The 18,768-nt window shown below is 45.4% G+C and overlaps 1 protein-coding gene across 3 annotated transcripts in view; it reads left to right on the top strand.

Moving 5' to 3' along the window:
• Positions 1-3,136: 3,136 nt before the first annotated feature.
• tmco6 (transmembrane and coiled-coil domains 6) overlaps positions 3,137-18,768 on the top strand; it is a 38,826-nt gene continuing 23,194 nt past the window's right edge. For all 3 annotated transcript variants that reach the window (XM_080201247.1, XM_080201248.1, XM_080201249.1), the window contains exons 1-6: positions 3,137-3,314; positions 9,495-9,607; positions 9,744-9,853; positions 11,596-11,779; positions 13,633-13,737; positions 17,965-18,050. In XM_080201247.1, coding sequence (XP_080057373.1) covers positions 3,224-3,314; positions 9,495-9,607; positions 9,744-9,853; positions 11,596-11,779; positions 13,633-13,737; positions 17,965-18,050 — 689 coding nt within the window. In that variant the 5' untranslated portion in view covers positions 3,137-3,223. The remainder of the gene's footprint in view (positions 3,315-9,494; positions 9,608-9,743; positions 9,854-11,595; positions 11,780-13,632; positions 13,738-17,964; positions 18,051-18,768) is intronic.

Below are 18,768 nucleotides of genomic sequence, written 5' to 3'. Positions count from 1 at the left end.
AACTGGAGCACTCGGAGGAAACCCACACCGGCAGAGGGAGAACGTGCAAACTCCACACAGATAGTGGGCCAAACCGGGAATTGAACTGGCTCCCTGGCACTGTGAGGCAGCAGTGCTAACCACTGTGCCACCATACTGCCCACACCAACCCTGTATATACCAGACCCTTATACTATAGCTCCCCCAAGTCTTTATCTTATGGATATAGAGTTACATTCGTTTACTTCAAGTCTCACATTGTTGTACATCATCTGAATTTGCCTCATTGCTACAACCTTAATGATATTCTAACATTATTGTTCTGGATAGAAGGGAATTATCTTTAGCTGGACAAATTTCTCCTCCCAACACTCAGCTGTAAACAGGTGGTGTTTTATGATTTACTTCCCCCTTCAGGAGTGGTGGTACACTTCCCACCCCCTCACACGAATCTTGAGTGAAGTGCACCATTTTGGCAGAGAATGTAGAATCTCATTACAAAATGTTAACTTTGACTGTGTTCTGGAGTGGAGCTGAACCGCCTGACTTTCCGCTGCTTGTGTTCCCTGTGGCTGGGCTTCTTCTGACATGCTCCTGGCCTGCAGCCTCATCCAGTGAGAGCACTGATGAGAAAATTCCAGCCTTGCTTCCTCACATCTTTCCACCGACCATCTTTAATCGATTTAGGTGAGAAAGAGAAAGGTTTGGTTTGGGTTTCAAAGCCTCTGGTATTTTCCTCCCGTTCTCCAGGAAGTAAAGATTAATATTCAGAACCCAGCTCCGAGCAACTAACCTGAGGGATCATTGGGTCATTAAAAAAATGTACTTTTATATTTTCATTTGATGAATTAAGTTAAATTTCTTTTTGTTTGTTGATTGTAAAATCATCGGAGATGGGGGTAAAAAGGCTTGTTCATAGAATCCCTACCGTACAGAAGGAGGCCATTCGGCCCATCAAGCCTGCAGCGACAACAATCCTATCCTATCCCCATAATCTCACATATTTACCCTGCTAATCCCCCCAAAACTAGCAGCAATTTATCATGGCCAATCCACCTAATCTGCACATCTTTGGATCAAGGGAGGGAACTGGAGCACCCGGAGGAAACCCACTCAGGCAACATGCAAATTCCACACAGACAGTGACCCCAAGCTGGGAATCAAACCCGGGTCCCTGGTTCTGTGAGGCAGCTGCACTAATCACTGTGCCATTGTGCCGTCCCTGTTGTTGATGCTGTTTAGCAACCATCCAATTCGGTATTTTAATGTTCCCTGGCTAGGTTTCAAAATCCTTCCAGGCCTCTGCCCTCCTCATCCTTGTAATCTCCTCCAGCCCCAAAACACTCTGACATTAGCTGCTCTAATTCTGGCCCTTTGAGCATTCCCAATTATAATTGCTCAACCATAAGGGGCCCCAAAATAGTACAAGTGGGTTCCAAAAATAGCATTGGTGGTTGTGCCTTCAGCTTCCAGTGTTTCCCCTACATTCCCTTCTTAAATCTTTTTACTTCACTGTCTTTCTCTGAGTGCCAGCTCAACTCAGGGCACTCATGTGTCTGATATATAATGTGGTGGTTCAGCTCCCTCTCCAAAACTAAAAGTCAAGGCTAATACTGCGGTGCAGCATGGAGTGAATGTTGGAAGACGTTTTAGGTCAGATGTTAAATCTTCCTCTGCCCTCTCAGGTTGGTGCAAAATATTCCATGGCACTATTCGGAAAAAGTGTCACAGAGTTATCCCTGGTATCCTGGCCAATATTCATTCTTTAATGAACATCATAAAAACATTGGATCGTTACAATTTGTGGGAGCTGCTGTGTGCAAATTGGCTGCCATTTTAAAGTTTATTTATTAGTCACAAGTGAGGCTTGCATTAACACTGCAATGAAGTTGCTGTGAAGAGCACCACAGTCCACCACCTGTTCAGGTCAACACACCTAACCCACGCTCCTTCAGACTGTGGGAGGAAACCAGAGCATCCAGAGGAAACCTAAGCCAACATGGGGAGACTGTGCAAACTGCACACAGACAATGACCCAAGCCAGGAATTTAACCCAGGTCCCTGGTACTGTGAGGCAGCAGTACTAACTGCTGTGCCACCGTGCTGCCCCACGTTTCCAACATTACAAGTGACTGTATTTCAAAATGCAATTCATTGGCTGTGAAGTGCTTTGGGATGCTCCAAGGTTTTAAAAAGCATGACAGAACAAATCTTTTATTTTTCAAAGTTACTGCTTAAAACCTAGGCTTTTGGAGGTCATATGAGGAGAGACTGAGGGATTTGGGGTTGTTTTCGCTGGAAAGAAGGAGGCTAAGAGGGGATCTTATTGAAACATATAAGATGATTAGAGGTTTAGATAGGGTGGATAGTGATAGCCTTTTTCCTCAGATGGAGAATGCTAGCACGAGGGGGCATGGCTTTAAATTAAGGGGTGGTAGTTATAGGACGGATGTCAGGGGTAGGTTCTTTACCCAGAGGGTGGTGAGGGATTGGAATGCCCTGCCTGCTGCGGTTGTAAATGCGCCTAGTTTGGGGGCGTTTAAGAGAGCTGTGGATAGGTTTATGGACGAAAAAGGATTGGTTTAGATTAGTGGGTCAGTGTTTTTTTTAAAAAAAACTGGTCGGCGCAACATCGTGGGCCAAAGGGCCTGTTCTGCGCTGTAATGTTCTATGTTCTATGTTCTTTCATAGAATCCCTACAGTGCGGAAGGAAGCCATTCAGCCCATCAAGTTTGCACTGACTCTCTGACAGAGCATCTTACCTTGGCCAGCCTATCCCCGTAACCACATGTATTTACCCCACAAATCCTCCTTTACTATGCATTTTGAGATACTAAGGAACAATTTAGCATGGCCAATCCATCTAACCAGCACATCTTTTGAACTGTGGTGGGAAACCAGAGCACCTGGGGGAAACCCATGAAGACACGGGGAGAATGTGCAAACTCCACACAGAAAGACAAGGCCAGAATTGAATTGGTCACCCTGTCCTGTTATTTGACTTTACTTTGTAAAGGTGTTTGGACCGCTGGACCATGCTGAAGGCGCTACGTCAATGCAGTTGGTGAGGGAGTGTGAGCTGCAATGGGGCCTCCGGGGCTGCGGGTGGCGCTGCAGCGGGAGGTCAGCGGGCTGTGCGTCATCAGTGTGCGCCGGGAGCGAGATGTGAGCAGCGCCGGAGGCCGGGCCCTGGGCTGGGAGTGAGGGTCAAACCCGGGGACCGGGCAAAGCACAGACCGCCGGCATGATCCGGGGGAGAGGGCCCGGGATTCGCAGCCGGAACCGAGCCTGCGGCGTGGAGGAGATTAAAGCCCGGAGGCGGCAGGAGGAGAGGGGTGAGGGGGGAGCCCGGGGCGGGGGGGTGGTATCGATGGATTGACCCTCCTCCCCCCCCCCTCCACCACCCCCCACCCCTCCTCCCCCCTCTCCACTTCCCTCCACCACCCCCCACCCCCCTCCACCACCCCCCACCCCCCTCCACCACCCCCCACCCCCCTCCTCCACCCCCCACCCCCCTCCTCCACATCCCCCCTCTCCACTTCCCTCCACCCCTCACCCTCCACCCCCCTCACCCTCCACCCTCCACACCCCCCTCTTCACTTCCCTCCTCCACCCCCTTATTCCTCCATTCGTGTTGGTGTCCTCAGTGCGGGTGGCAGCCCTGCCGTGTATCCCGTGGCTGCACGGCTTACTGTGTTGTTCTATTTAATGTAAAGTTACAGTTTATTTATTAGGCTTATATTAACACTGCAATGAAGTTACTGTGATAATCCCCTCATCGCCACACTCCAGCGTCTGTTTGGGTCAATCTACCTAACCAGTACATCTTTCAGAATGTGGGAAGAAATCAGAGCACCTGGAGGAAACCCACGCAGACACGGGGAGAATGTGCAAACTCCACACAGACGGTGATCCAAGGTGGATCGGCCACGCTAAATTGCCCCTTAGCGTCAGGGGACGAGCTAGGGTCGTACATTTGGCTATGAGAATAGGGTCTGAGGGAGATTGAGGTCGGCGCAAAATTGATGGGCCAAATAGCCTTCTTTTGCACTGTGAGATTCTATGATTCTAATCCAGGAATTGAACCTAGGTTCCTGGCATTGTGAGGCAGTAGTGCTTACCACAGTGCTGCCCTTTTTGGCATAGGAGACTGGAATGCAGGCTAGCTGCCTGGGCTTTTGAGATGATTAGCGGTGGTTCAGATATCTGCAGTAGGTACACAATGAGCACCATTTGAGGTGACTATACAGCTGTTTGGCTGTGGGGCATGGCTGTGTACCACTGCCAGTTTGTTGTGGCCACATGTGGTCTGGATCCTGACCATTTGACCAGATGTTAAAGGCCACAGTCTAAGCATTTCAGTCATAATATCGCTTTCCACTCTTTCATGCTGCATGTGGGTGCCACTTGATTTCAGTGTGCAGTTGCAAATGGGCTTTGACAGCAGGGATCGTGGTCATGGTGCACCTGGAGAACAGTCACTGCTGACGAGGGCAGACCCTGTCTTGGCACATTTTGCTGAGGATAACATTGTAGAAATCTGTGCGTTCTGGGACACGTTTCTCACGTAGGTGTTGGCTGACCACACTGCCCAGAGATTGTTTTATCAAGAAAAGTTCCAACATATTGCTCTGAAACCCTTGAAGGTAGTGTTATACACTTGCACTGAAGTGGTTCTGTTGAGGGGCCATATTGATGTAACAGAGGAATTGAATGGACGAATTGGCAGAATTTTCTTTGCGCATAGTAAGAGGAAACTATCCAGCACAAATGGGAAGAACTTGGCTGGGGGAAAAAAAATCAGATTAAAAATTGGCCGAAGGTAAATCTCATGACAGATTTCAAATCAGGCCTACCCAACATCTTGAATAAACATTGTCTTCAACAGTGAGCTGGGAAGCATGGAAGGTATCTCTGTAAAGCTGAGGATTAAGGAAGAAAGTCAAATGAGATGTCTAGGTCAGTGCCGTACATAATCTGACCCAAGATAGAGGTAGAATTTGGATGGCTGGTCAGAACAGGAGTCCTCGAACCTGTTAATGTGAGTGATTGGGCAACACCGATCGTACCGGTGATGAAAATAGATCTGTGTGTATTTGTGGTGATTTTAAAGTCACTGTTAGTCCTGTACTCTGCAGAGCAGAGGGTCCTGCACATTGATGACTTATCCACCAGGTTGGCTGGCAGCCAACACTTCAGTAAAATTGACTTCTATCAAGCATATCTTCAAATGAATGTGGATCAGGATTCACAACAATTCCTGAAATTGTGAGATACACACACGGTTATTTCGATACAACGATTCCCATTTGGCATTGCTTCTGCATCAGCCTTGTTCCAATGAACTATGGATCATATTTTAAACAGATTAGACTGAGTCCAGTATTACCTGGATGACATCTTGGTTACTGGTAAGAGTGAGGAAGATGCCACAACCTAGATGTCACGTTCCAGAGATGAGAAGATTATGGATAAAGTGACCAGAAAGACGGATGTGAATTTTTCAATCTTTGATCAAATATCTTGGTAATATCATCAATTCATAATTCGCCTTCAAAAGTCAAAGCCATTATGAAGGCACCCACATCTCAAACTGTCAATCAACTTCGATCTTACTTAGGGCAGGTGATGGCCTACTGGTATCGCTGGACTATTAATTTAGAAACTCAGTTAAGGTTCTAGGGATGCTGGTTCAAATCCCGCCGCAACAGATGGTGGAATTTGAATTCAATAAAAAAAAATCTGGAATTAAGAATCTACTGATGACCATGAAACCATTGTTGATTGGTGAACCCGCTGGGTTTTTCTAACAATGTCCTTTAAGGAAGGAAATCTGCCATCCTTACCCGGTCTGGCCTACGTGTGACTCCAGAGCCACAACAATGTGGTTGACTCTCAGTTGCCCTCAAAGGACAGCTAGGGATGGGCATGCCAGTGATGCCCGTGTCCCATGAATGAATTTTAAAAAAACTAAGTTACTACAGAAGCTTGTCCCTAGCTGCTATTTTAACACCCTTACACAATTTACTGCGTCAAAATAGAAGTGGGTGGTGAGTGGAAGAAAGCCTTCGTACAAGCCAAGGAGGCACTATTAAAGTTAGAAGTCCAGACACACTTTGATTCAGATTTACCCCTGCAGCTGGGCCTGTAACACATCACCTTGTTGAGTTGGGGTGGTGGTTTTACACACAATGCCTGCAGGTGAGGAGAAGCCAGCAGCCTTCGCGTTTAACACCTTGAATAAGACCAATAACAATTATGCGCAGATAGGTAAAGAAGCTGGAGGAATTATTTTCAGAATAAAATGGTTCTACCAATTCCTGCATAGCAGAAATCCACTTTATTGGCGGACTGCTGTCCGCTAACAAGTTTTGGACTGCATGCTGGGATACCATCACTGGCAGCAAGCAGGATGCTGTTGTCAGCACACACTACACGATCAAGTATCATCAGTCAGATCTTCATGGGAATGCAGATGGATCCTCCCAGCTACCCTGACCAAAATAAGCATTTTCTACGTTGCGCAAGTATATAATACTCATGCCACCACAGGGCAAGTTAAGACCATACTGGAAATGATCCAGTACACCACTGTGATGTTGTAAGGATGAAGGAGATAGGCCAAAGCTATTTTTGGTCACCAGGGATAGATGCTGAAATCGCGGAGAATATGTTTGTCCTGTGCAAAAGTGCAGGACCTGCCGCAATTAGCACCACAACAGGAGACGACGTAATATGGAGGAGGCACGGGGATCAACTTTTGGGGACAAGAACCAATCTGCCTGAGACAACCAACGAAGTTTTTTCTTTGTCCGAATGTAATTTGAGTTTGTTTACTTGGTTTGTCCGGAAAATACCCCAAATCCAGCTGTGCCAAGAGACAACCTAGACCGTCCCGAGAGTCTGACACTAACCAAATCAGGGGAAGCAGTCCAGCACTTGGGAGCCAGTCAACCTCCGAACACTATGTAGACTCCAGTTATGACAACCACAGATGATGTCTAAACCAAACCAAAGATGCAAGCGGTTGCAGCAAGCACTAAAAAACAGACACCTGAGCTTCGCAGGCAGCAACGGCCTCCGAAACATCTGACATATTAACTATTGAAGTGGTGGAGGCTACCTCGCTAAATATATTTAAGACGCGGGTAGATAGGTTTTTGGTAGGCAAGGGGAATTAAGGGTTATGGGGAGAAAGCGGGAAAGTGGAACTGAGCCACTTCAGATCAGCCATGATCTTATTGAATGGCGGGGCAGGCTCGAAGGGCTAGATGGCCTACTCCTGCTCCTATTTCTTATGTTCTTATTGTTCATTGTTTATGTAACTAATTTATTGTTACTGTTATACTGTTTATTGTGTCAGGAACATTTCAGTTTAAAGGGAAGGAAAATGTTGTGAATTGAAGGTGTCTCTAGTGTTTGCTTACTAGAAGCCTTGCAGTGGAATGGGGCACTTTAAGAGAATGATCATGTGACATCATGGGACGGCTGTTTAGGGTATTATAACATGGCATCCTGTAGTGCTCACATCTTCTGGGATATAGCTGTTTGTGTGAATCTCTAAGGACTGTAGGCTTCATTTTAAAACCATCATAGATGTGATAGGCTGGTAGGTGGGCCGTGTTTCCCAGTATTTGGCTAATCAAATCAAACAGCGTTTGTTGAAACCCAAGCTTGATGAACCTAAACTAAAATGGTTACACTTAGATGTGATTCAGCAATTGGGTAGCACTTGTTGAACAACCCTGAGTGTGCTGAGTACTACACCAATAACCAATTTAAGCTAATCAGCCGTGCTTGTAATGTGGCTCATTTGTGCTGCTAAAAGCAATTTACTTTCTTATGCAAGGCCCCATTTTCTGCCAACAAATGAAATATATGCATTTTTGAATTGAGTTAAGGTGCTGGACCAGAGATCCATGTTACATTAGGAAGCCAGGCTGGACCTCAACAACTTTTCTTTTGGCGTAAACGTGGGGAAAGGATACTTCCTTCCTGGAACAATTCCACTGACAAAGTAGGGATTCTTTAGAGTGAAACAAACTTTATTTAATAGCGCAGTTTAAATATAACTCTAACATTTGAAACGGCTTAACCAGAATGCTTAAGCTTCTACCTTGGGTTCTATTGACTCGCCATTTTCTGACTTTTGCCTCTATTTTTCAATGTCATCCTGCTCCTCAGCTGGATGTTTCACTGCAAGTCCACTTGCATCATCTTCCTCCTCAGCACCCTCTTCCTCTTCATCATCTTCCTCTTAACAGTTGAATAATATTTAGAAATGAAAGGAAATAACTTTACTTTCAATCTTATGACAGTTCCAGGTCCAAATTAGCCCTATTCATGCATAAAATCAAATCTACTTTTAAATACAGTTAGCAAACCCAGGCGTACTTGCTTTAAAATTTAACAGTCTTGAAGCTTTCAGAGAGAGAGATTTCCAGAAGCCTGCTAAATCCTTCTAACTTGATCTAGGCATCAGCTGCAACTAAATTACTTCCTGCAAAATTGTTTTTTTCTCTGCTACACATCATCACATGATCCTGTCAATCACCCATCAGAAATTCCAGGGGAACCTAAGTAAACAAAAGTCCATCGCCTCTACTTAACCACTTGCAAGACTAAAATAAGAAATTATCCTTCTCTCCCAGCATCCGAGTTGCATTCCCACCAGACATACTGACTGCCTGTAGCTTAAAGCTGAATTTTGAAACATTCTCCTCCAACACAAAGAACCATATGTTACACCACCATCACCATAGTCATGGAGACTTGAGGAGCCTATAGCTCGCTGTTGTTTTCTCATTGGCAGCGTCTTGGCCAATTAGAGTTCATCTGCCAACGAATCAGCATGTTTTTTTCTTGTAGTGTAATTTGTCGTAGAATCCTACAGTGCAGAAAGAGGCCCTTCAGCCCGTTGAGTCTTCACTGAACACAGTCCCACCCAGGACCTACTCCCATATCCCTACATATTATACCCACTAACCCCTCTAACCTACACATCCCTGGATACTAAGGGACAATTTCTTGGCATGGCCAATCAACCTAACCCGCACAGCTTTGGACTGTGGGAGGAAACCGGAGTACCGGAGGAAGCCCACGCAGGCACAAGAACGTGCAAACTCCACACAGACAGTGACCCGAGTTAGGAATCGAACCCAGGACCCTGGAGCTGTGAAGCAGCAGTGCTAACCACTGTGCTACCGTGCCACCCTAATTTGCCACACAATTTGTGATTTTATTTTTAAATTTGATGTTCTATTTGCATTGTTTTCTTCTAAATTTTTGCTGTACTTTGTAGTTACTGTCTATTTTTATGAATCTCTTCTTATTTAAATACAATACATAATATTTGCAGAAGTGCAAATACTTCCCCTTGTATTGATGGCAGTAAATTAAAGAAACTTGTATAATTACACTGCAAGCTTTCAATGTGTCCCCAAGTTACTGTTTTTCTAAATTTCATGCTAAATTGCTTCATGGCATGCAGCTTAAATTCCCCTTTCTATGTACAGCTCTGCGGAAAGCACGCAAAGAAAAGCAGCTGGTTAGCAAAAGATTGCCGAGGGATCTGCAGGATGATGGAGAAGAAATGGAGATCAGAGAGGCTTCAGTCACTCAGGAGGAGGTGAGATGCAGTCGGTTCACTTGTCCATCTGATCCTGTGCCTGGGATACATGTTCATAGAGTGTGTTCAATCTGAAAGTGTAACTTGTTCATTAACATGTCCTATCTGACTTGCCTTGTGTTCACAATTGCTGTAGGTTTTGCAGCTGTACCAGAGGATTCAGCATGGGTCGGATGATCGTCTTGCTGCTTTACGCTCTCTACGTCAAGTGCTGCAACTGAAGGAGGCACAGCAGATGTTTGTCAGGTACCGGCCGTTCGGTGACATTTCTGGTTTCTCAAACAGTCAGCTCACTTCCAGTGTCACCTCAATGCAATTTCTCCATCTATTTCCTGGTCCCTTATTCCTTCCAGTTTGTTCTCTGTCTCCTTATGGACAAAGCAGCATAATGGACAAACTTATGGACAAACTCAGCTGAGTTGGGCTGTGAAAGGCTGGTGAACAAGTCATCTTCACACACCTGAGTGTTTTTACTTAGCAATTTCAGGTCATCTTGACCCAGTCTCAGTGTGGGACTAGAGTCATGAGTAAGAATGGACCAAATTCAGGTGTCACATTTCCTCCCCTGAAGAACATCAGGTTATCTTTCGAACAGCAACCTGGCAGGACTTGTGACCTCCCATTGCAGCCCACTGCCCACCTGTGGGTTTATCAGTAACCCTTCCGTCTGGGTTTACGGAACTGTCTCATTGGTCCTGATAGCTGCCTGTCAAGCAAAAGCAGAGCTGGGAGACTGAGTGGTTCAGCGAATTAAACACTGCCTTTCTCTTCATGAACCTGAGATTCAAATTCAGCCCAGGCTCTTAAAGGCAGCCAAATCCCTTCGGTATATCATCCCTCCCTAACTCTAAACTCATATGACTCTTGAGGTCTCTGCGCTCCTCCAATTCTCGTCTCTTGTGTGTATGCTTTGCATTGCATCATCTTTGATGGTCATGCCTTAGCACCAGGACACCCTCCCTAAAAGTCTGCACCTCCCTTTATACCTTTCCCTCCCCCTTTTAAAATGCTTCTTAAAACCAACATCTTTGAACACCTGTCCTAATTTGTCTTTGTGGCTCTGTGTGAAATTTTGTTTGATAATCACTTCTGTGAAGTGCCTTGGGACTTTTTAACTACACCAAAATACTACAGAAATGCAAGTTATTGTAATTGATGAGCTTAGAGCACAGAACTCCTCCTATAATAGCACAGATTAGCACCAAATTGTTATCTTGGCTTCAGGTCTACTGGCTGCCCAGCGTATAATCTAATTCTGGCTGAGTGGCATTCCTTTCGTTATCGGCAGAAACTGTGTTACACAGCTATGCCTGACCTGCAACTCAGTAAGAAGTCTCACAACACGAGGTTAAAGTCCAACAGGTTTATTTGATAGCAAATGCCACTAGCTTTCGGAGCCCTGCCCCCTTCGTCAGGTAAATGGGACTTCTGTTCACAAACAGAGCATATAAAGACACAAACTCAATTTACAAAATAATGGTTGGAATGTGAGTCTTTACAGGTAATCAAGTCTTAAAGTTATAGATAATGTGAGTGGATTCTCTCCACTCACGTCCTCTGTACCTTTAAGACTTGATTATCTTTAAAGACTCGCATTCCAATCATTATTTTGTACATTGAGTTTGTGTCTTTATATCCCCTGTTTGTGAACAGAACTCCCATTTACTTGACGAAGGAGCAGTGCCCTGAAAGTTAGTGGCATTTACTACCAAATAAACCTGTTGGACTTTAACCTGGTGCTGTGAGACTTCATACTGTGTTTACCCCAGTCCAACGTCAGCATCTCCACATCATGACCTGCAATAAGTAGTAACTAAGCTGGACCGTTGAAATAGGAAAAAACAGGATTCCTCTAACACTTGGCATCCTGCCCCTGTTGGGCACATAATCTATATCGAAGATCAATGTAACTGTACAGTCTGTTAGCCTGATAAACTGAAGGTTTTTTGAAACTGGCAAACTCCATGTTGTTTTCTGCCCCTGTGTAGGTTTGAAAATAGTATCCGTGTGCTCATCGGCCTCTTCACCAGCAACCTGGCATCAGTTCAGCTTGAGGCTGCACAGTGTTTACTCGAACTCTCCCACTCGGATGATCCCAGCATCTCACTTGTCTGTTTACCAGCAACACCTTACCTTCTGACGTACCTCTCGGGCCAGAGTGCAAAGTTCACGGTGAGTTGTCAATTGCAGAACACTGTTACAGTACCTTTCAGTATCAGCTGTGTCTCAGTGGATGTTGTTCTTGTCTCCAAATCTAAATGTTGCAGGTTCAAGTCCCACTAAAGAGCGCAAATTGAGTTGTTGAATCGCGTACTCCTTAGGTTCTCTGTGCTAATTGAGGCAGTTATGGTTCTCCATGTTGATTCTCACAACATCAGAACCTGGGTACATTTCATGGTGTGAGATGTGACCAATGCATAAACAGGGCACCCTGATAAATGGCTCGGTATTACATTGAGAATTAAATTTACCAAATTTAAGAAGGGTGCCAGGCAAAAGGCGGGGAATTATAGGCCGGTTAGTTTAACGTCTGTGGTAGGTAAAATGTTAGAATCCGTCATTAAGGAGGAAATTGCGAGGCATCTTGAAGGGAATTGCTTGATAGGGCAGACGCAACACGGTTTCATTAAAGGGAAGTCGTGTCTGACAAATTTACTGGAGTTCTATGAGGATGTGTCTAGGGCAGTGGATAGAGGAGAGCCGGTGGATGTGGTCTTTCTGGATTTTCAGAAGGCGTTTGACAAGGTACCTCACAAGAGGTTATTGCAGAAGGTCAGGGGACATGGAGTTGGGGGGTAGGGTGTTAGCGTGGATAGAGGATTGGTTGTCAAATAGGAGGCAGAGAGTGGGGGTCAATGGGTGCTATTCGGATTGGCGGTTGGTGACTAGTGGGGTGCCCCAGGGGTCAGTGCTGGGGCCTCAGCTATTTACCATTTATATAGATGATCTGGAGGAGGGAACCGAGTGCAGGGTGTCGAAATTTGCTGATGACACCAAGATTGGGGGAAAGGCAAATTGTGCGGAGGGTGTGGAGAGTCTGCAGAAGGATCTAGATAGGCTGGGCGAATGGGCCAGGAAATGGCAAATGGAATTTAATGTTGGCAAGTGTGAGGTGGTCCACTTTGGTAGGAAGAATGGTAGGAAGGACTATTACTTACGTGGCGAAAAACTGCAGCAGGCGACGGTGCAGAGGGACCTCGGGGTCCTTGTGCATGAGTCGCAAAAACCCAGCTTGCAGGTGCAGCAGGTGGTCAGGAAGGCGAATGGGATGCTGGCCTTCATAGCGAGGGGGATTGAATATAAAAGTAGGGGTGTCTTGCTGCAGCTGTATAGGGCATTGGTGAGGCCGCAGCTGGAGTACTGTGTGCAGTTTTGGGCGCCGCACCTGCGCAAGGATATTTTGGCCCTGGAGGGAGTGCAGAGGAGGTTTACTAGGCTGATACCGGAGTTGAGGGGATTGAGCTATGAGGAGAGGCTGAATAAACTAGGCTTGTACTCGTTAGAGTTTAGAAGAATGAGGGGAGATCTCATTGAGACGTATAAGATGATGAATGGGATGGATAGGGTAGAGGCGGAGAGACTCTTCCCGCTCAAAAAAGACAGTAGGACTAGGGGGCACAGCCTCAAGATAAAGGGGAGGCGGTTTAGAACGGAGTTGAGGAGGAACTTCTTCACTCAAAGGGTGGTGAATCTCTGGAATTCTCTGCCCGTTGAAGTGGTGGAGGCTGCCTCACTAAATATTTTTAAGAAGCGGGTTGATGGGTTCTTGATAAGAGAGGGGATTAAGGGTTATGGGGAGAGGGCGGGAAAGTGGAACTGAGCCACGACAGATCAGCCATGATCTTATTGAATGGCGGGGCAGGCTCGAAGGGCTAGATGGCCTACTCCTGCTCCTATTTCTTATGTTTTTATGTTCTTATAACCATCGCAGAATTCACTTTTGGAACCTGAACTGATGTTTGCAAAGTACATTGGCACTGTATGCCTCTGATAATAAACTGTTCTGTTTTTTGGGGAACACGCAGGAGCTGTGTCTGTACATACTGGGAAACCTGGCAGCTGAGAATGAAGCAGTTCGGAATCAACTTCTGCTACAAGGTGTAATTCAAGCTCTGGCAATCTGTTTACAGGTGAGACATAATTGGCAAAATTACTCGTTATCATAATTGCAAATGAAACTATTAATTTATTCAGAACTGCGCAACGTAATTACTTAGCCATGTATTTAAACTGGGCTCTATGAACTCTAGCAAGGGAGGGTGCTGATTGACCGTCTGATTTCAGTCCCTATGCAGCCTGTATGCCTAACAAACTCCGCATTCTGTGTTTTTCTGTTTAGTTTCAGTGTAGAATCATAGAATCCCTACACTGCAGAGGGAGGCCATTTGGCCCATCGAGCATGCACCAACAACAAGCCCACCCAGGCCCTATCCCCGTAACCCCACATATTTACCCTCCTAATCCCCCGACACTAAGGGGCAATTTATGCTAAAATTGCCCCTTAGTGTCCTGAGATGCATAGGCTAGAGGGATTATTGGGTAAAGTATGTTGGGATGTGGGGGTAGGGCCTGGGTGGGATGGTGGTTGGTGCACACTCGATGGGCTGAATGGCCGCCTTCTGTACTGTAGGCTTTTTAATTCTAATTTATCATGGCCAATCAACCTAACCCACACATCTTTGTGGGAGGAAACCAGAGCACCTGGAGGAAACCCATGCAGACACGGGGAAAACATGCAAACTCCACACAGACAGTGACCCAAGCTGGGAATCGAACCCGGGTCCCTGGAGCTGCGAGGCAGCAGTGCTAACCACTGTGCCACCGTGCCATCCCACTCTTTGAAATATTGCCGTGGAATCTTTTATGACCATTCGAAAGGGAAAACTGGGCGTCAGTTTAATGTCTCATCCAACAGTGCATCACTTCATGGGAGCTGCATTGGGTATGTCAGTGTCAGCTTAGATTTTGTGCTCCGGTCTCTGGAATGAGACTTGAACCCACAACTGAGCTGAGAACCTTACAAGCTGCACTGCAGCTGACACACCTGTTCTCTGGTTAAGTGAGCAACTAAGGATCGTGCCCTATAGGGAGAGTCTTCCTTGTATTGGATTTAGATGTGCATTTGATAGCAGCCTTGACTCTGAGCTATTGGTTGAGGGTTCAAACCCTACATTAGGCTTGACTGCATTATTTAGGCTGACGCTTCATGTGGTCCTGATCTGCGTACCCTCAACTGAATGGCCGTGCAGCAATACAGAGGTTTCCACTTGGGGCCATGTACAAGTCAGACTCTTCAAGTTAACTCAAGCAAACGTTTTGAAAGGTTGTCATTAATAAATTGCTGATGCACTGCAAAAGAATTGGAGGCACGTTGGTACTGCAGTGTCAACTAGTTGGGTATTAAAGGGAATTGAATTCCTGTCAAATGTTAAACTGAGGCCCCATCTGTCCATTCAGGTGAATGTAAAAGATCCCATGTCACGATTTGAGGAGAGTTCTCCATATCTACTGGCCAAAGTTGAACTCCAAACCAACGTGACTAAAAGTGTATTTCTTTCATTTGTGCATAATAATGGCAGTGCTGATGATTCAAAAGGCAAAATCTGCAGTGTAATCGGGTAACACTCGGCAGGTCAGGCAGCATCTGTGGAAAGGGAACGAGAGTTCATGTTTCAGATTGGTGATCCTGCATCAGAACTGGAAAGCATTCAAGATGCAACAGGTAATTTGTAATTCCAGAGGGAGGGAAAAGGGATGTGAGGAAGAACAAACAAAAGATCTGTGATAGGATAAATCGACAGTGTGGGAATGGTAGTATAATTCCCAGTCAGGGTGATGTGTTGCTTGGAGGGGATGTATCAAGTAGTGGCGTTCCCATGCATCTGTTCTTGCCCTTCTAGGTGGCAGAGGTCACGGATTTGGAAAGTACTATTGAAGGAGCATTTGTCTCATTCCCATCTCCTTTTGCCTTGCTCCGTCATCCCTTTTTGTCATTTAATCTCTTGTACCTTCCATCCTGCCTTAATCTTGCATTTTATTGTTCTTCTCCCCTTCCTCCCAGCCCCTGTACTTGCATTAAACTCATTACCGCTATCATTTTTCACTGGCCATATTTTAAAAGTAGTTCATTGGCTGTAAAGCAGTTCAAGTTGTGAATAATTCTTGGCACAAGCGTGAAGTTTATAGAATTTTAGGATAATATTTTTTGGATTATAAGATTATCCTACTTTGGAACTGTTTCAATACATGTAGGTTAAATGAAAAGAGTCATACGACCTATACTGGAGTCTCTGACAGTGAATCTGGGCAATTTAGTTGAGAGATCAAAGGGAAATTCACATTGTGTTATTGGAGACGAGGTGCCAAATGTTAACACCCAGAGACAATGAGAGGCTAACTCTACAATCAAGAGGCCCTCAGTCTCCTAAAACCCAGCGAGGTGTTATTGGTGTTAAGTCATAAATAGCTGTGCTGGAGTTGATCCATTTGTTTCTAAGATGAAAAGCAGTGGTAATTTGAGATAGGTGACTATCATTTCTACTTGGGTACATAGGAACTCCACCACCTGCAGGTTCCCCTCAATGCCATACACTTTCCCAATTCAGAAATATATCAGCTGTTCCTTCACTGTTGCTGGGTCCAAATCCTGGAACTACCTCCCTAACAGCACTGTGGGTGTACCTATACCACAGGGACTGCAGCAGATCAAAAAGGTAGCTCACCGCCACCTTTTGAAGGGGAAGTTTAGGATGGGTAATAAATGTTGGTCTAGTCAGTGGTGCCCATGTTCCGTGAACAAATAAAAGAAGTAAAAGGACACAAGTTTTTTTTAAAAGAATTATTTATTAGTGTCACAAGTAGGTTTCCATTAACACACAGCAATAAAGCTACTGTGAAAAGTTAGTTTGCACTGCTGGCTCAAAGCGCCAGGAACCCGGGTTTAATTCCCAACTTGGGTCAATGTCTGTGCGGAATCTGCATGTCTGTGTGGGTTTCCTCCGGGTGCTCTGGCTTTCTCCAAAAGTTCAAAAGATGTGCTGGTTAGGCGCATTGGCCATGCTAAATCCTCCCGTAGTGTACCCGAATAGGTGCCAGAGTGTGGCAACTGGGGGATTTTCACAAAAGATGGGTCAAGAGGAGGTGTACATGGGAAAAGCAGAATCATCAACATGGATGGCACAGTGGTTAGCATTGCTGCCTCGCAGCTCCAGGGACCCAGGTTCAATTCCAGCCTCGGGTCACTATCTGTGCAGAGTTTGCACTTTCTCCCCGTGTCTGCATGGGTTTCTTCCAGGTGTTCCGGTTTCCTTCCACAGTCCTATGATATGCGGGTTATACGAAATTGATGTTGGTGTCGGGGGATTAACATTTGCATCTCAAAACTTGATTTAGGCTGTTTGTCTCATGGCAAATGATAAAATGCGATACAAGACACCAATTACACAAAAGCATTTCTCATATTTTGCAGCTGAACTGCCTCAGACCAATGCAGAAAGAGCTCCCCCAGTGTTATTGCACAAGTAAACGCAGCATTTTGGAGTTGGATTAAAGAGTTCCCTGTAAACTCACAGGTACCACAGGCAGAGTGGGAGTTGCAGTCTTGGTCTTGATTGACCTGCAAATGACTGCAATCGGAAAAGCAAGAAGTTAGATGTTGGCCAGGCCTGCACCTTAAGCAGGGAAAATGCTGACTATTGTTCTTCAGCAGAACGCAGTAAGGAGTTAGCGCTCAGTTTAAAAATCTAGTTTGTGAGGAGATAAAGTAAGACTGGAGGATTTGCCTAGCAGAAGCCTGAGAGAGAATTCTCAGGAACACATTCATGAGTTTGGCGGGGGGGACAGGGTGGTGGGGAACAGAAGTAATCTATTGGGAACAACAAAACATTTTGGACCGGTTCCTGGACAATGAATGCCTACTTGAGAGACAGCATGACGTAACAAAATTGGGGCTTAAAAGTAAAAAAGGGCAAGTTATGTTCTGTTTAAAGTATAATTTAACTACAAAAAGATAATAGTGTTTAATTAGTACTGTTTTGTCCTTAGTTATTGGTGCAGTAAAAGTTTTAAATCTTAGTATGTTATTCTTTCAACTAATAACCAGAAGTGTGAATTTCTTTTCAAACTGCTATGGGTCTCTGCGGAGATTGTAACGCTCCATATGAATGAAAGTGCTTTTTCCTCCTGTAGTCCTTTATGCTTTGGTGTTTCACTCATCCTTCAAAATATTCTTAAAAATTAATGTCTATCTGCGCTTGCTTTCTGTCTTCAGCCTTGCTGAGTGCCAGGTGCCTTGGGCCATTTCTTCTGACAGCCAGTATGTAAATGTAATGTGTAAAACAATTGTCTGTCTCTTTCAGTCACCTCATGGGGCTGTGGTGGAGGCAGCAGCCTATTCACTGTCACAAATGCTGCAGGCCAAGGAAGCAGGAGAGAAAATCATCCCGTAAGTTAACTCCTAGGCAGGACCAGCACATGTGTGAGCTCAGAATTAATGCATGTCTCTTCCACCCTGAAAAGTCCAGTAGAGTTTCATAACATTTGGGCAGCACGGTGCACACGGCGCCTGGACCCAGATTCAATTCCAGCTTTGGATGTGTCTGTGCGGAGCCTGCACATTCTCCCCATGTCTGTGTGGGTTTCCTCCAGGTGCCCCTGTTCCCTTCTGTACTCCAAAGATGTGGGGGTTAGTTTGATTGGCCATGCAAAATTGCCCCTTAATGTCGGGCGAATGCGAGGGCAAATATATGGGGTTATGGGGATAGGGCCTGGGTGGGATTATTGCCAGTGTAGGATTGATGGGCCAAATGGTCTCCTTCTGCACTGTAGGGATTCTATGATTTTATAGCACAGAACTATGCCATTTGGCCCAACTGGCCTCTGCTAGTATTTTTGTACCGCATGAATCTCCTCCCATCCTCCCGTCACTTGTTCATTTTTCCTTCACCTGCACCTATATTGTTCCACATGATGCCCTCCTCCAGCTGCCATCACCAGATGAAATTAAACACGGAGCATTCCGGGATAAATCCTGTTTTCCTGAAAACACGGTCGTGATTTGGGAAGTAAATCAATGCCAAGTCTCCCGACTAGGAATTCTGTGACTAATCTCTTTACTTCTTTGCACTGTCTCTCATTTATGTTCTAGTTTACACTGGCATCCA

The sequence above is a fragment of the Carcharhinus amblyrhynchos genome, chromosome 13 (genome assembly GCF_965287045.1).
Source record: "Carcharhinus amblyrhynchos chromosome 13, sCarAmb.v2.hapA, whole genome shotgun sequence".
NCBI lineage: Eukaryota > Metazoa > Chordata > Chondrichthyes > Carcharhiniformes > Carcharhinidae > Carcharhinus > Carcharhinus amblyrhynchos.
Note: the sequence above shows the minus strand (reverse complement) of the source record. Positions and strands in the feature narration are given on the sequence as shown.